This window comes from Mustela nivalis (assembly GCF_964662115.1).
Source record: "Mustela nivalis genome assembly, chromosome: 17".
Lineage (NCBI taxonomy): Eukaryota > Metazoa > Chordata > Mammalia > Carnivora > Mustelidae > Mustela > Mustela nivalis.
In genome coordinates, this window is record NC_139036.1 from 10,138,423 (window position 1) to 10,156,375 (window position 17,953).

Genomic DNA, 17,953 nt, shown 5'->3' on the forward strand with positions numbered 1-17,953 from the left:
TCCCAAATCTCGATAAACTTTAACACTCAATGCTGGACATTTGCTGAGACTAGCTTTGTTCATGAGAACCTGAGAGACATCCCTGTGCTCCCAGAACAGGCAAATCTACTCCCAAATCTACCCAAAATATACTCTGGCTTTAAAATCCCATGAAAGGAGAGGAGAGAGAAAAATTCTTATTGGGAGGAATTTACCACCTGCTTCCATGTCTATAAATGATCCACGGACACGAAATACAGTCATTCACATTCACTGGAAACCGCCTATATTTTTGCAAGAATTCATTCTGGCCAAGACCTGGCAACCCAGGAATGGGTCCAGGGCTTCTAATTTGTGAAGCTGTCCCAACGCTACTCACAGCAGCCAGAGGTGAGTGCTAAAATTTCTGCAAGATTCCTGTATGGAGAGAATGCATGTGTAGGGCAAACTTGACTTCTTCAAATGGCATTTATAGCAACTTGCCTCTACATGTCTGTTAGGGAAGCAAGATGGGTATCAACTGCTTCACGAATGTAAATACAGAAATTCAGGAGAAGCTACCAATGGAGGCATGCTATAGTCAATAGATAAACCCCGGTCGTGAGATCAGCTAGGTCTCCCTCTCATAACCAGATTCCCCTTGCATCTAAAGACAAAGCCTGTCCGCTTTGAGACTGTTTAACATCACTTGCTTTGGGGCCAATTGGGAACTGCCCAGAGCACGGATGGACCAATGCTAAGTGTGGTCTGACAAATTACAGCTGGGGTTCAGCCAGGAACTTCTCCCCTGCCAACTCGACTCCACAAGGCAAACCTTAAAGTAGTACAGGGGAGGAAATCCTCCATTTCTCAGCAGGGGACACTCACGCCCCCACTGCCGCTTTGTAAACCCACCACGGAGTAAACATCTCAATTCCAAGTTCAGGTGCCTGGTGGAACAAGGTAGGCTCACTCAGAACACCAGAGTGCTAGTTTTGAAGCTAATGTATTCCTGGCTTCAAGTCTATCCTTTCATCCAACACTGAGATGTTGGCATTCAGGATTCTGCAAACCACATTCCTGCTTTCCTCCCTGATAGGTTCTGCCCATAGGGGGTATGGGGCAGTGAGGGGGAGCTTTGAGGCTGGAAGGGGAGGAAGGAATTCTCTCCTGGTTTGCTTCCTGTTTACCCCTCTGCTGGCTTCCTGTCCCTGTCTGTTTCCACTGGCAACGCTTCTTGTTCTCTCGGGCAGGGTCAATTCCTTCCAGAAGCATTTGAGCCCAGTTTTTTGGTTTTCTCCACCATCACAGAATCAACTTCAGCCAAAGAGCTTCCCCTACACAGAGACTGAGATACCCTCCCTGCTGGAAATTTCCTCCAAGCTCAAGGACACCAGAAGCCACTGAGGAGTATCCCCCATCCTGCCCAGTCTCAAAAATCTGAAATTGAGCCCACATGCCCACTCTCCAAGTGCCTAACTTTTAATAAATCCAATATCTTGCCTTTGCTCCCCCAGCCTTGGGAAACCTGCTTCCTTGCAGGTGGCTACCTCCACTAATACCATTGGGTTCTCGTCCCCCCTTTCCAGTTACCTGGTTAGTAATTCTTTCTATTGGATTACCTCTGGTATAGTAACCGGTGTGGTTTCTGTGTCCTGCCTGGACGGGAACTCATTCAACCTCAGTTAGGTTCTAAGCATATATGGCAGGAACTGGGGTGTGGGGTTTCCCAACCCCATCAGACTGTGATGCTGGAGGGGGTATACCTGCCCATCCACGGCCCACATTCAGATCTGGTTTATCTCAGCCAACCTCTGCACAAGCAGGGACAAGTTCACATTTAAAGGACATAGGGAAATTTACAGCACATGGAGCTTAATTACTGTGCCATCTTGGTGGAGGGGTGGAGGGATGACTGCAGGAGCTCCCTGCTAAACACTTGAATGTTTCTCTTTGCTGACTAGCAGGGAGCTGTACGGAAGCAGCCTCATCATGGGTTTTCGAGAGAAGATGATCTTGTTATAGTTTGCAGTGGGATTTTCTCTGGAATCCGTATGGAAGTGCCTTGGCTCTGGCATAGCGGTGGGACCAGTGGCCGGAACAGAGTAAGAGCTCCACACTGATAACATGGTCTCTGACCTCATGTCCTTCAACATCAAGTTTCCAGGGCCCTTAGATGACTTTTTCCTTTTCAGCTGCGTGATGCTGGCCAGCTTGTTCTGCCTTGATGACGGTTGGCTTTCCTCGAGGGCCTGCGCATATTCCAGATCTCTAGCTTTGCTTTTCTCAATGAGTCTCTTCACCATCGGGGACACATATGTCACATAGGCTGGCCAAGGATTGTGTTTCTCAAGCACACACAGGGGAAGCCCAATGTTCTCTGTGAGTTCTACCAGCAAAGAAAAAGACAGGTGATTTACAGGAGCTTGTCTACAATAATCTTCAAAGAACTAGGGGGTCTTAGGACCACGTTTTGAACTTTTCCCCATCATGCATAATTGGTCTTATACCCCTTGTATTCAGTGAGAATAAAATCAAAGCCAAAGATGGGAGATTGAATGACATTCCATAGGGTATATCAATTAAAAAACAGCATGGTGGTAAAGGGTGGGAAACTTGGGAGTCCAGCAGGCTGGGCTTCCGACCTTTGCATAATATTAAACTGTTTACACTCTGGACTTCTATTTCTTTTCCACCAACAAAAGTGGTTACCAAGAGGCCACTGTAAGGATTAAATAAAGCAATATATTTTAAGGGCTTGGAATGGTTCAGCTTAGGGCCTAAAAACATGGGCTCTGCGATGAGATTGGTTGAGCCCAAATTCCTTCTATATACCCATGCAATCCCTGTGAACCTGAGGAACCCCTTAGCCTTTTTAAACCTTAGTTGCTTTCGGTGCAAAATCGTGGTTAGAATATAATCAATTTCATAGAGCCTTTTGTGGGTTAAAGGAAATGTAAAGCTTTTTGCACCGTACCTGGCACATAATACTCAGTAAATGGTAACTATGAACATTTTGGCTATGTCTCCTCTCCTGTACTATTTTGTTTAGTCCCCCAGTTAACTGAGGATGAGCTCGAGGCCAACCAGCTTGCCTAACTAGTGAACAGTGGGTTTGAACTCAAATCGAACGGGCTCAGAAATCTATAAGCTTTTCACTATAGTTCTGGCCAGAAGTTTTGAGTATTTGGGGTAGGAAGGCTTTCTTAGAAAATTCTATTTATGAGTTTAACAAGCTTCTTCCTTTGTGGATACCAAATCATGGGAAGGTCATTCCCTCCCTCCACAACTTCACTCTGTCTAGCAGAAATGCCTCATGATTTCTCTCCTGATGGTGCTACATTCCTTGTTTTCTCAGATGGTGCATACTCTGGTCATACTTTTTCAATAGGGGTTTGGGAGGCAAGGAAGTTAAAAGGTTGATCTTGCCATCTTCAATGTAAATTCTGTGAAAAACACTATCATTGGGCATAATCAGAGAAAATACAGATCATACAGTTATTCCCAGGCTGCCTTGTGGACATTCAGGAGCCAGAGCTCACCTAGGGACAGATCTGTCAGTAAAGAATGTGTTTTGAAAGGCTTCATTTCCCTGCAAAAGTTGCATATTATTCTGCCTAAGGCAAGATGTGTGACATCACCTCTCACGAAAAGAAAAAAAAATGCACATCGAAGCTTCCAAATGCAGACTCGATGGTTCATCTTCGTCTCCTCCAAGCAAATGCAAAATGCCAAGATCTCAGGGCGCCTGGATAGCTCAGTCAGTAGAGTATGCACAAGACTCTTGGTCTAGGAGTTGTGAGTTCAAGCCCCAGGTTGTGTCCATGGAGATTACTTAAAAATAAAGTTTAAAAAAAAAATACAAAGTATCTTGCAGGTTGAGGCATTTGCTCATGTGTGGCAGAGGTGAAACTATATTTGTCTGGAACAAAATTATCAACAACTCCTCCTTCATCTCCCAGACATGCTGTATACTTTCTACCTGCATAACAAAAGTGGCCACCCTGAGCCCCACCTCTATGTCTCCCCACCCCCAGATCTCTCAGCTTTAGCCCTCAGCTCGCAGCAGGAGCTCCCATTGCTAAGGTCCCAAGCCCTACCTTCTTCTGTCTTTATCTTTCGTGCATCGATCACCTCCATCACTAAAGAGTTCTTCACATCGAAGGCCCAAAGACCTTGGGGACAATAACACTTGTTAGCCAGGACTAGCACAGAGTGAACTGAGAGAAGAGCACGCACTTTCCACGGAGCTGGGGAGGGGCTACATGGGCTCAACACAAGAGGTCAAAATAAACATCATTTTCTCTACCAGCATCCATGCATGGTCATGTTACTGGGCCAAGCTTCTGTCTCCTGGATGCACTTCTCAGCCAGCATTTCGGGGGAGGTGGTCACACCCGTGGGCAGTTTGATGGGAAGTGTGGTCTAGTGGTCCTCAAACTGTAGGATGCACCTGTCTAGAGGGCTTGTTAAGACCCTGAGTGCAGAGCCCCAACTCCAGAGTTCCTGATTCGACAATCAACGTTCCAAATCGTTAGTGGGGAGGAAAATGTTGACCATCTGTGAGGTTTTATTATTAACCCCTAGTCACAGGAAACAGATCCAGGAGGTCTCTGTAGGTCCTTTCCAGTTTAAGACTAGAAAATGTGCATCTCGGAATTTTTAGCCAAGCATTCGTTATTTATTGTAAGTTCTGTCTGGCCATCTCTGTGGACCTTGAATATTTGAAATGCCATGGAACATTTCTACCAACACCTGTGAATGTCCAGTGAGAAAAGTCTCAGACGGTTTTTCCTAAGTTCCCAGGTGATGCTGGTGCTATGGGTCAGGAGATCACACTTGAAGAACCTCCAGTGTAGAGCAGGGCTTCTCAAACTTCAGTGAAGACTAACATTGCCTGGAGAGCTTGTTCAAGCAGACAGCTTGGCCTGCCCACCCCGCGACTCTGACTCAGCATGCCAGGGGAGGCTGCTGGTCTGATTCTGACTCAGTAGATCTGCTTGGGAGACCTGGGAATGTGCATTTCTAAGAAGCTCTCAGGGGAGGCTGCTGGTCTGAGAACCACACACTGAGTAAATGCTGCTTTAACTGAATAATGATCCCAGGCGTTTCTTTCTGCAGCAGCATCTGCAGGGGTTGACTTGCTGGTGTGTGAAACATTCCCCTGAGATAAGCAAATTCCCAGGTTTCCCACCTATTTTTTTCCTCCTAACCAAGGAAGTATGTGACTGACATGGCCAACCTTAAATCCCACTATATTTCTAAAGTAAGTTATTCCCAATGTCAACATTTTATTATAACACACTTAACAAAGGATAGTGCACCCTAAACATTTATTCATACTCTTTTTTTAAAAAAAGTTACTTTTTGTCAAACCTGCTCAGATCCAGGCCTTATGAAGTCCCTACTGTTCTGTCTTTAGTGGCAATCTTTCATGACAACACATTTTTAGGAGAATGCACAGTATCATTTTTCTGAGGTTAGAGAAGAATAATGTTCACATGGACCTCTAGCCTACAGCTTCAGGTAATAATGAACAACAAAAAAAGAAAGTTCTGTATCTCCTTCGAAGGCCGACCATGGATCTCAGGATTGCAAACCACTCATCCCAAGTCCCCAGTAATGAAGAGATTGTCACCCCAGGGCTCACTCAGCACAACTGTTCACCTCCAAAGGAAGAGATTTCTTGATTTATCTGCCATGCGGCAGAACTTTTGGAAATGTATGATAGGATTCATCCATCGTACCAGATGATGGGGAAATGTTTTGAATTCATTATATTTGGGTGGGGGGGTTGGATAAGGCTTTTTATCCTTGCATCTAAGTTTCTAGCTAATAAACCCCAAAGCCTCAAAGAGGCTCAGTTCTTAGCAAACCATTTGTTTCAATGCCCACGTGCATTCACATAACCCAACATCGTGTCCAAAGCCTCTCACCATATCTCACAGGACCCCCTACAAGAGTCTTCTGTGGCTCTTAAACAATTCTACAGAGTGGTAGGTTTTTGCTATACCTGCTGATGCAGGAACCAGGAAACTACAAACCCAAGGCAGGGAATGTTTGAGACGGCCTCAGAACTCATGGGGAGGACTTGTTTGTTTGTTTGAAAATAAAGGAGAAAAATAGTTGACATTAAGTCTGAAGACAAGCTGTGGGCTTTTATAATTTCCTTCAACTCTGGCACAAAGGTTCCATTTTTGTCTCCCTATAAATGAAATGCAAACCAGCAGTCTACAGACAGAAACAGCATTGATGGGAGGGGCAGGAGGCATAACATTGAAGTGGGTTTCTTGTTTCTCCTACAGGCACAAAGGCTTATGTTCAATCCACTGGGTTTTCAAGCCCAGCCCTTCGCACCCCAACCCATCTCTTGTCCCACCATTTCCAGAACCTCATCTGATATGCTGCCCTTGCCTTAAATAAATTCAAAGGAGTGACACTTACCTAGAATCTGTCACAGATTTGTGACCCTGATCGTGTTCCTTAATGTCTTAGGACCTCCGTTATCTCTCTGCTCTGTTCTTCTCACAGAGGTTATGGTTGTAATAACAAACTGTCCAGAAACTAAAGTGCTTCTAAACCAGCAGTCCTCCAACTTTACTGCATATTGGAATTACCAGGGATCTTTTAAAAATTCATATGTCTGGTTCCTACCTGCAGCACTGTGATTTAGTTAGAATGGAATGGAATGCAGCCATCAGAATTTAAAAGTTTGGTTCTAGTATGCAGCAAAGTTGGGAACCACTGTTCTAGGAACCAAATCAAGAAACACTGACGATTTGTAGGGTATTCATTACTTAGAAATAGGAAACAGGTTTGGGGGATCATTTAGTCCTTTTGCAATTTTAAGAGATACTTTCATTGAAGGATCCTTGGATATATATGTATAAATATACATGGTACTAAAAGTCAGTGGCCTTTAAATATTTAAAAGTGCATTTCCACTACTACCTGCCAATACCAGAATTTACTTGGATCAAAGGACAGCCAGAGCCTTTAAGTACTGAGCTAAGAAAACTGGCTGTGAATAGCATTCTCATCCAAAGCTAAATCTCACCCTCTGTCTGTGGCCACAAGCTGCATCCTTATCTCAGGAAACCATCTTGCAAAGGGATTTTGTGGATTCCAGGCAGGACTGATGGATGAGTGCATTGACACAAGTCAACCCCACTCAGACTTTCTAGCCCACTAATGCTGTGGAAGTAATGCTCTTTGCACGCTCATGAAGGGCAAAACATTATCTTAATCCAGTGTTTCCTAAACCATGTCCCATAGAATGCAAGAATCTCTCAAGACATTAATTGGTGTTACACTTAAAGAGTGGGGAAAAAGAGCCACCCTGTAAGGCTACATAGATTGTTTAATCCAAGGAACAGAGCAGGCATGCCTCAGTCAGGGAAGTTTGAAGAATGACCTGTTCAATAAATTCCTTTAGTGCAGGAACTTCTCAAGAGCCTGTAATATGCTACCTTGCCCTTTTACCTTCCAAAAGGGACATCGCTATGCAATACCCCCTCATCTCATTTGACCAGGACTTCATCCATCCACCCATCCATCCAAACACTGGATAGAGCATATCATGGAACTCGTAACCAGTAAACATTTGCATGGATTCTAAAGCAATCTTTGTGGATTCTAAAGCATCCTTGTTGTGGAACTCTGAGCATCAGACACAGCGATAACATAAGAGGACGAAAGGATGAACTTGCTCAAGGTATAGCCAGATCTTCAATGACGCCCTTCCACTGAAACCAGCCTCAGAAACTCAGTCCTGCAAAGGAGTCCGCACCAAGAACAAGCCAACGTGAGGGCCTTGTGCTCCATTGGAAGCTAGATCTATTTTCCTCTTTTCAGCCTATCTCCTCTCGCCCCTGCTCCACACTGCAGGCATCTCATCTTGCTTACCTCTCATCTCCCACTCCTCTCCTTGAGCCACACCCAAGAGTCGTGTCTGGCCCCAGAAGGAGAACAATTTCCCAAACAGGAAACTGATGTGGGGTGTTGTTTCACCTCTGCCTGCTCTCTACCCCCACACCTCGCATATCCTCCCCTGCCCTCTGTTTCCTTTTCTGCCCTCTGGCTACTCTTCATTTATTTTGGCTGAAGAGGAAGTGGCTACTTAGGTTATTAGCATCTTGGAAGGTTTATCTCTAAGATCAGCAGAAATGTTCCTGGGCAGAAATCAACTTGGTACAGTGTGCGGTGGATGTGTTGGTGTCCATCCTAAGTGGCCTGCCCAAGAGACACAGACAGCCCCCCTCTTATAAGCCAAATGCCTGCTCTGACCTCCTGCATTCCAGGGACATACAGTGCACATCCAACAAGCTTCCCATTAACCCTGCCTCATCATGACTGTCTCCATCTCACTACTCTACCCCATCCCATGGATGTTATGGAAACCCTTGTCATAGTCTTACCTCTACCCGTTCAGCTCCAGGGGGATACACACATTATAATGGTTTGATGTGTCTTTAAGGACACTGATATGGGGTACATAGGGAAACCTAGAACTGTTAAGAGAGAGTGAGAGTGGGGAAAGGCAAGCTAGTCTCCCCCTCTCTATATGCAGCAATATGCTGGCCCACTTGCTATTCTCCCCGAACACATACACTCCAGACTCCAAGGAGAGGAGAAACAAGCCCATTACTGCACTCTGTTAAGTTGTACCTGATGGACAGCTTAATTGGTAGCTGTCAGCATGTTCTGATATAGACCATGCCTCTCTCTGGGGGAAGCAACTGTCTCTAACTACATCTAGGGTGGGGAGGTGGGAGTTTATTCAGAATTGCCCAACATCTAAACACAGACCTGGTGTTACTGAATCACCATTTATGGTGGGTCGGAGGGGGATACACTGCTTCTGGAAAATGCATCTGTTCTCTACACATTTTCTCTAACGGTTATGCATGTGCCTTGAGAGAGACGGAGTGGAAATAAAGTCCGAGTACCTATGGCCAAGCGATTTCAATTCATTCACACGGGCATGCATTCAACACCGAGTTCCAAGCACTACACCTTTAATGTGTGCGGGTTGTGCTCACCCAAAACACCTTATGAATTCTCCACGTTCACCCTTTGCTTTGGGGTCATTTCTCCTCAATGTCAAAGGCCTACAAGGCAGATCTGTTTTCTCTGCCAATAACAAATCAAACAAGAATAATCCTTCATCAGTCTTATTCATCCTCAAGAAAAAAAAAAAAAACAGAAAACAGAAAAGTCTCTGTGCAGAGGTCAAGGCAAGCCCCAGGAGGCACTCTGCAGAGGGTCACTGAGCAGCCCCATATTCCAGATACTGCAGTGAGGGCTGGAGACACAAAGCAGAACTGGGCATAGCCTTGGCTCAAGGAATTCGCAGCCCCTTGAACAGGGCAGATCACAAGCTTCCTAGCTCAGCCTGGGTGAGGAGAGATGTCAAACAACAGATTGGAGAAGAGAAGATGTGTTTGGGCTGAGCCTTGGAAGGCAAGGGAAATGCTGGCCGGCAGGCATGGTTTAAATGCCAGCCTCAGTGTTGTCAAATGTTGAGTGGTGTGCTCAGGGTCCACATTGTTCTTCCAATTTGCGGATCATAGAGGCTATTTCCAAATGGTATCCTTTCTGCGTATGAACCACAGTGCTGAGCTGGCTGAAGGAACACTTTACAAATTCACTACAGGAAGAATCACAGGCCATTGTATACCTATCCAGCAGAGCCACGGATCTGAATTTTATATCTAACCCAAGGTCTACTCAGTCATAAATATTAAAATATCCATCTTAAGATGTAATATGAAGACCCATTAGGCACAAAGCACATGCGGACATGTTATCTGTAGCTCAAGTTCCTAATCTTAACATCAAATTTCCAGAACAAGCCAAACAGGCATAATCCGAGGAGAAGAGCTTTTCAACCTTTCCTTTCATGGACATTCTGGGGACACCTGTGCCTGGATAAGCTAGACAGGTAGGACAGATGTGGAAAAACAGGCAGCGAGAAATAGTCTTATAATTTCCTCTTCAGGAAACCAAATATGGAAGGCTGTCAGCAGTTTGTGCACAGAGACCCTCCCTCTGCCTGGAAGCTGGCTCATGAGCCGTGGGACTATGAAAATGTGGGCCCCGCGATGTTTAATCAATCAGAGAAAGGAAGTCCTGCTTCACGGGAACAATGGAGCATTGTGAACCTATGTAACACATGGGGGAAACAGGCAGGCATTTCCCAGGACTGGCCTCCCTCAATGGGCCAGGCCACCCCCTTTGGAAATGCTCAGAGCACTAGAAACCCAGGCCAGCGTTTGTTTTGAAGAAGGTGAGTTGCATTTGAGACATGGCCTTGAAGCAAAACACTAAAGTAGCTGCCTTCTATAGGATTCAATTGTTCCATCAGCCTATTGACAGTACGTCCGTAGCATCACATAATCACCCCAGTTCGTGCCAGCATGTGAGAAAATCCACTCATCGCCCGTGGCTTGCACCCAGCCCTTGGGTCACAGACAACTCTGAATTATAATTAAATCAAAATTTTCAAAACGCCTGGCGATTGAGTTGTCCCTACCTACACCACAATCCCAACAAATCGTCCTCCTGGAAACTGAGAGATTGACTGTGCTTTGTCCCAGATCCCCTTGCTCATACTCAGCGACAACCTCGGTCCTAACACAACTCACAAAATGGAAATGAAGCAAAAGGAAGAGGTGATGTTTGGGACCGAGGCCAAGGATGGAGAGCTTTGAAGATGGATACTCAGTGCTATTACTGGTGGACCGTTGGGTTAAGGAGGCTAATTTCAGTACTGTGCTAAGGTAGTTCTATCTGATTAGCATAGTCCCATACTCCTTCCTGAATGCGGCCAGCCCCCTCGTGCACTGGCAGACTGTGGGGAGGAATCAGAACAAATCATCACCTTTCTTAAAAAAGCAATTCAAGGCGTGTGTCCTGTCAGTGATGGCCAGTTGCATCTTGCTGTTTTTATTTACATGTGATCTCGTAAAAGAGATCATACACCAGCACTGTAGAAAGTTTGGAAAATATTCTTTTTTTAATTTCACAATCCTGTTTGCCAATACACAACATTTATTTGAGCACTCCTGTTCTTGGCTTACATGGTGATGGCCACAGGATGTACACATCCTTCTAAATCCATCCTTTTTGTCCTAACATGAAGTTTGTATTTTTTCAAATGAGGCAAGATGGGATTGGGAGGGAGACAAACCATAAGACTTTTTTTTTTAATTTTTTTTAATTTTTTTTATCTTTTTTATTTTACTTTTTTAATTAACATATAATGTATTATTAGCCCCAGGGGTACAGGTCTGTGAATCACCAGGTTTACACCCTTCACAGCACTCACCATAGCACATTACCTTCCCCAGTGTCCGTAAACCCAACACCCTCTCCCTACCCCCTCCCACCACAACCCTCAGTTTGTTTTGCGAGATTAAGAGTCTCTTATGGTCTGTCTCCCTCCTGATCCCATCTTGTTTCAGTTCTTTTCTTTTCTTATCTCCCAAACCCCCCACGTTGCCTCTCAACTTCCTCATATCAGGGAGAGCATATGGTAGTTGTCTTTCTCTGATTGACCATAAGACACTCTTAATCTCACAAAACAAACTGAGGGTTGCGGTGGGAGGGGGTAGGGAGAGGGTGGTGGTGTTATGGACATTGGGGAAGGTAATGTGCTATCGTGAGTGCTGTGAAGGGTGTAAACCTGGCGATTCACAGACCCTGGGGCTACTAATAAATTATATGTTAATAAAAAATTTTTTTAAAAATTTTAAAGATTGTATTTTCTCATGTTCTTAAAGTCCTCATGGTTATTTTAGAGGCTGCTTCGTAATCCATCAAGTGAATGACCTATTATGAATCATGCCTGCATTTGGGGATTTTAAGGTGTTCCAATTTTAGCTGCTGTAAGTGATGGCAGTGTCTTTTAAATGGGGAATTCATTGGTGCCCTTCTATAGCAAGGTGCTCAGGAAATAAATGTTGGCTGCTGGGTTTTAGTCTCCCAAAGATCTTAGTACTGCCAAAACCACTCTCCTCTCAATGCTGAGAGGTGATTTGTGTCCTCCCTGCTCCCCTGTCTTCATGGACAAAGAGCAATTGGGATATTTGTGGCTATAGTCTCTAGGGGTCCTACCATCTCCTAGGTCTGTCGTTCACTGGAGCACAACCCATGATGACAAGGTCAGAAAGTAATACAAAATCTGGGAGTGACTGCTCCCAGTGCCAAAATGAGGCCGACTTCAGGCAGAACTGTAGCTAAACTCTTCCTTCTGACCCACCACCCCATCTGGAAGGGTCAGGAGAGAAGTCAAAAAGAATCAGCTCCCTTGGGGACAAGACCAGCTGTGCATGGGTAAGTTGTTCCCCAAAAGCCGCCCACAAGCTGCAATGCTTTAAGACTATATGTGTTATCAAGGAGCTAGCAATGAGATCAATGAAAAATACTCTAAATTTTCCAGGTATGGTGCCTAGAGCTCAAAGTGTAGGAGCCAAATGAAAGCCAGTCAACAACTGTCTCCAAACAAAGAAGGTACAAAATATCCCAGCCAACTGTCAAGACACTGGGTGACCGTGGAAGGAACCAAAGAACCTCAAAAAGCAAACCAATTCCCCAGAAAAGGACAAAGAGCATGAACCTTTTAGTGAAGGGCCACCAATTCCAACTCCCCATTCCACCCTCCAGCGGTAATGAGACCATCCCAGCAATATTGCTCCCAACTGAGATCATATATATTCTTGATAAAGTCCCTGAGTCATCAAGAAATTGTCAAATTGTGTGCCATATTTTCTAGTGAGAAAGCAAGGAAGTATGAAAAAGATCCTTCCAAAGTTCTCAAGTTTCTTCCAGCAACGTGCAAAAGGGGAGGGTGCCAGGAACTTGGAAACATCCATATTTGTTCTCCAAAAAGTGACTAAATAGAAAGGGGGGAGGGGGTTTCGCTGGTTATATGGGTTGATGAAAGTGGTCCCTTTTGCTCTTGTTGACTCAGCCATCTTCTGAAAATTGACATACCAAATTACTCAGGTATATGTCCCATTATAAATTATTATATTGGCATCCTGAATTATTAATCATTTTCCATTGAGTGTGGTCAAAATCACTTCCCCAAAACCATATCACTCTACCACTTTGGTACCACTAGGACCTTGATAGTTAACCAAAACATGTTCCTAGAACCCATCTCTCTTCTGAGAATAGATTCTTATTTCTAACAGCATATTAAACAAGTTTCTCTAAGTGTTTTGTCTTTCATCTGTTTGAAACTAAGTCAGTATCTGCTATTACATCTATACTTCCACAAACATCTCCTCCATCTCCATGCCTGGTATCTGTCAATGACATCACCATCCTTCCTGAGACTCAACGTAGAAACTCAATTCTGCCTACCCTCTCGTACCCTGAATTCAGGCTCTGTTCTCTAAATGTCTTCCCACCCCTATTCTTTTTCTCTCTTGCTTATCCTCCATATGGTGGCCATAAGAATTATCATTTATAAATATATTCACTCATCCATTCCACAAATATTTACTGAGGGCTTATTCGAGCACTACTCCAGGCATGACATTCTAATGAGAGAAAAACAACTGAGGAGGTTCTGATGGTGTCACACTTCTGTTCAAAATAATTGACTACCTATTTCCAAGAATGCCCCTTTCTTAAAATTCGGTCCCAGAAAAGCCTCCAATCCAGGTTCCTATCACTATGATTCTCCCCTGCACACAAACTTATAGACACATGTGCACTCAACTCCTCCCTATTCCCCCACACTGGCCAAGTCCTAGACATGTACCACTGCCTTTGTCCTCAGCCTTCTTCTCACTCTCCACTTTGGGGAGCTGCATGTCCCCCAAAAACCAGAGCATAACTCAACCACTCAGAGAAATCTTTCCTAACCCTCCCAGGGAGCACATCTGTCCTTCCCCTGTGTTCTTGGCAGAAGGCAAACATGACCCTGTTATAAATAGCATTTACAACGTTTACATGAAGAAAATTGTCAGGGATCAAAAGGTGTTGGATTCATTTGGAGCCTTAAGTAAACTGATAAAACTGTGCTCAAAATCTGAAAAGCTGAGGATGAGAAGCTGAAATGTGGAGATACCCCCACCCCTATACATCCCTGGGACTTTTCTGCAACAGATGCTTTGTTGGATCATCACCAAAGGGCATGCCCTCTCTTCTCTCGAGGGAGGGCTGTTTTTCCCCTGAGGACCCAAAAGTTTCTGGACCTGGAGGATGGTATTCATCTTCCTTACTCCCCACTGCCATTCTCAAACCATTTTCCTCCTTTCTCCTTTGAAGCTCATCCTATCAGACCATACCACTCCATACCACCTGGTTGTTGCCAGCCTCTGCCCTTCAGCTGCTGGCAACTTCAGTTTCTGGCATACTGGCTTCTTTGTACCATCATCACCCCATTATCAATAGTGGTCTCCTCATCATCTCACGAATGAGACATGAACACTGCCTTCCCTCCAACTACGATGGATAAAGGGTTCACATTCTTATCAAAAAACATCTCTCCACTGCACTCCAGACTCCTCCCCCTCTTGTCTTCCAAAAATGGGTAAGAGTTGACCACCCTCTAGTGTCCTTGTGTCCTTGAAACATCTTCCTACTTGGCTTCCGTGACATCATACAGACCTGATTTCCTCCCATTTCACTTGTCACCCTCATTTTCAGATTCCACTGATGTTTTCTGGGCTCATTTCTCTTTTTGTAACTCCACTTGTTCCCAGGATGACATCAATGAGTTCTGTGGCCTCAAAGCTCATTGCCAAATCTTACCACTAACCTGACCCCTTCCTCAAAGACCAAACATATATATCTAACTGCCAACTCGACGTTGTCATTTGTATGTCTAATAGGACCTCAAACTCGTCGTGATTCAGATACAACTCTCCACCTTATTCCCTAAAATGCTCCTCTCTAGTCTTTTTCATCGATCGCCAAATCACTCAATTCAAAAATGTCAAGGTTGTCTTTGATTCCTCTTGCTTCTTCACTTAGTACGTCCAATTCGTTATCTTCTCCCCGTTCACTCTGCCATTATGTAACTTCTTTACATCTCCACCCTAGTCCAAGACATCAACATCTATTCACTGGACCACTGGAGACCTGCTCACTGGTCTCCCTGTTTCCACTCTTATGCCCTTAAAATTCCCTCTTCAAAGAAGACCCAGAGTGATCATTTTTAAATATAAGTCAGATTAAATCATTCCACTTCCAATATCCCAATGGCTCCCCCTGCCATCTGAGATATAATGCAAATACCTTACCTTGGTGTACAAATCTCTCCTTGATCTAGCCCCCACCTACCCTTCTGGCCTTAGCCAGTTTCACTCCCCTACCACTCCCTGCAGAGCCACACTGGCCCTTCCTCCTCTTCTCAAGCCCACCAAGCTTGTTCCCGTGTTAGCGTCCTTCTCCAGCCTCTGCCTGGGATACACTTTTTTCTGAGTTCCTTCTTACGAGTCAGGATCCAGCCTAAGTGTGAATTCTTCGAGGCCTTCTGTGACAACCTAGAGTAGCCACCAATCACTACCAAATCTCCTATTTTAATTCTGTGAATGACACCATCCCTAACTTATATATATCCTATGATTTATTCATCTGTTTACTTTCTCTTAACCAGCTAGCAGATTGGTTCCATAAGAGTAGGGATCTCATTCATCACATTTCTCTGTCCCCAGGCACTTGGATCAAAATTGTTAGATAAATGAATGTTCCTGCAATTGCCACAAAAATTGCCCCTGCAATTTCTAAGAATTTTTGGAAATCCAAATATCAGGCAGCTACCCACCCATGCAGGGGGACACAAAGGGAACCACGGACTAAATAACCTGACAAGAGCTACTACTATAGAAGGTTGATTGGCAAAGGTGGAACATCACCCTGATAAATATGACAAACAGATAATGGTTCATGGGAAGAGCTGGGTTCAAGTCCTAGCACCATCACTTCCAAGTGGGCAACCATGTCCCCTCTCTCTGAGCCTTAGGGTTTCCCCATCTATAAAATGGGAATGATACACTTCCCTCGCAGGATTTTGATAAAGATTAAATGAGAAACTGTATGGGAAGTGCCCAGAAGGAGCAACGCTTGGAGCCAAAGCCATCCAGGATTCCGGTCTCCTGAAGAAGCTAAGTGAAACCTTACTAATATAAAAAGTTCACAGGACCTAAATGTACCCAATTCCAACTCAAGCCCTACTCTGTTTTCTCTCTCAACGTACCTTTGCATTCCTATCCGGTCCAGGATGTGCTCCGTCCCCTCTGCTCCCACCAGACATGGTCAGGTCTCACCTGTACCCAATGCCATACCTGGTATCTTCCATCTGTGATGCTGGATGTAACTGCCTTTTCATGGGCATGTTTTCTTTCCTCAGAATGATTATAAATTAGATGCATGCTCCTCCCAATACCTCCCCCACCCCACTGGTCTCCCTTCCAGGGGCTGGTCCAGCGACATTTCCCTTGGGAGGCTGGTCAGCCCGGCACCCTCTTGTATATCAACTACCAGGGCCATTTGTTTCACTGTCTGTTACTTAGCTGGATCTTTCTCCCTTCCTACATTGTGTTTCTTAAAGCACAGAAGTAAGATCTTTAATTTCCAGTCAACTGCCAGACCACACGTCGCCTGCTTTGAAGACTAACTATGGTCAAGTTCTAAGGCCAAACTTGCCTACCTTTTTCTAATCTCTTCTTGTCCTTCCTTCTCCCACCTGGAAGTTCTTGCAAGTCTCTGGTGCAGTTCATTTAACTAGGTTTCTGAGAAAAATAGAATGAGAAAGGTAAACCTGTAAAACATATTATAACTAATATGCACAGTTTTGGGGGAAGTGGGCAGTTGAATGTATAGAAAACTGTTACCTACAGTTGAAAGAGAAAATAGCAACTGCCAATCCCCCAGAGGTCGAGGAGGGAAGGGTTTCCTGAAATTGGGGAGAAATATTTAGTTACTAGTCTCCAATGAATCTTTCTAGGCACAAATATACACAAGTAGTATACAATGACACATCATTGCTGTCCACATCGAAAATATGTGTGGGTAACGTGCCAGGAAATTTTGAAGTTCTGACAAAAGGAGTTTCTGTTGAGTCAGAAACTTAATTAAACAACGGGGGCTGTAATGTATCTCCTTGGCATGGAGGAGGGATGTGTCGAATGCTTTTAAGATCCGGGAACAGGCCCCTCATGGAGTGTGTTGTGTGGACATCCTCTGCCCAACAAAGGCCTGGCCTTTGAGGTCCACCCACATGCAGCACCACAGGACATGCTCTCTCCTTGTTGTTCTTGTTGTGTTTCTGTGATATCATTGTGTACGTCAACATCTCAAGAGGGCAACTGATAAGAGAATTAGCCATAGTTCCTAAAAAGGCAAAGCTGTGTATTACACAATAGTTCCCAGTGAAGTATGACATAGAATGAAGAACATGAGCTCAGGGCAGTCCACACAGCTGCTTAGCTGTGTGACCAGAAATAAGATACTTCAACCTCCTGATCTCTGCGTGCTCATCTCTATAAAAGGGGCAGTAACAAGAACTACACTTGGATGGCCATGAGGCGTTTTGTCATAAGATAATTCAGAGAAATCCCTGGGCACGGGACCTAGTCCCATTGGTAAGATCCCACTGGTTGGGTTGGGTTGTGGTCATCATCATGATGGCAGGACTGAGATATTTTCCGTAATGCCAAAGCAATGTGGTTCAATTTTCAGGCTGGAGAAATTAACCAAATGTGTCTCCTTCAAAATGGACAACCAAGCTGAAGATCAGGGAAGAGACTGGAGCAGTGAGAGGTCAGAGGATGGACTCAGGGCACCCACCAATACAACTGTTGCCATCCTGCTGTCCCCACATGTCACCCATCCCATCCCAACTTTCAGGTCCCGACAACCCTTGTTACACCTTCTTCTCCCCAAAATGACACCCTCTAGAGATCATCTCTGAGCCCAGGCAGGTCTGAGACATCTGTGTTCACATGCACTCATACACACATAACCCCGAGTAGAA

General features: G+C 44.7%; 1 protein-coding gene across 3 annotated transcripts in view; it reads right to left on the minus strand.

Moving 5' to 3' along the window:
- Positions 1-248: 248 nt before the first annotated feature.
- The window catches only part of CDRT4 (CMT1A duplicated region transcript 4), a 40,107-nt gene continuing 22,402 nt past the window's right edge, over positions 249-17,953 (minus strand). For 2 of the 3 annotated variants that reach the window (XM_082705794.1, XM_082705793.1), the window contains exons 2-4: positions 16,628-16,709; positions 4,059-4,133; positions 249-2,347 (exon numbers count right to left, since the gene is read on the minus strand). In XM_082705794.1, the coding sequence (XP_082561920.1) occupies positions 1,890-2,347; positions 4,059-4,133; positions 16,628-16,697 (603 nt within the window). In that variant the 5' untranslated portion in view covers positions 16,698-16,709 and the 3' untranslated portion in view covers positions 249-1,889. The remainder of the gene's footprint in view (positions 2,348-4,058; positions 4,134-16,627; positions 16,710-17,953) is intronic. The other variant, XM_082705795.1, reaches the window with a different exon arrangement.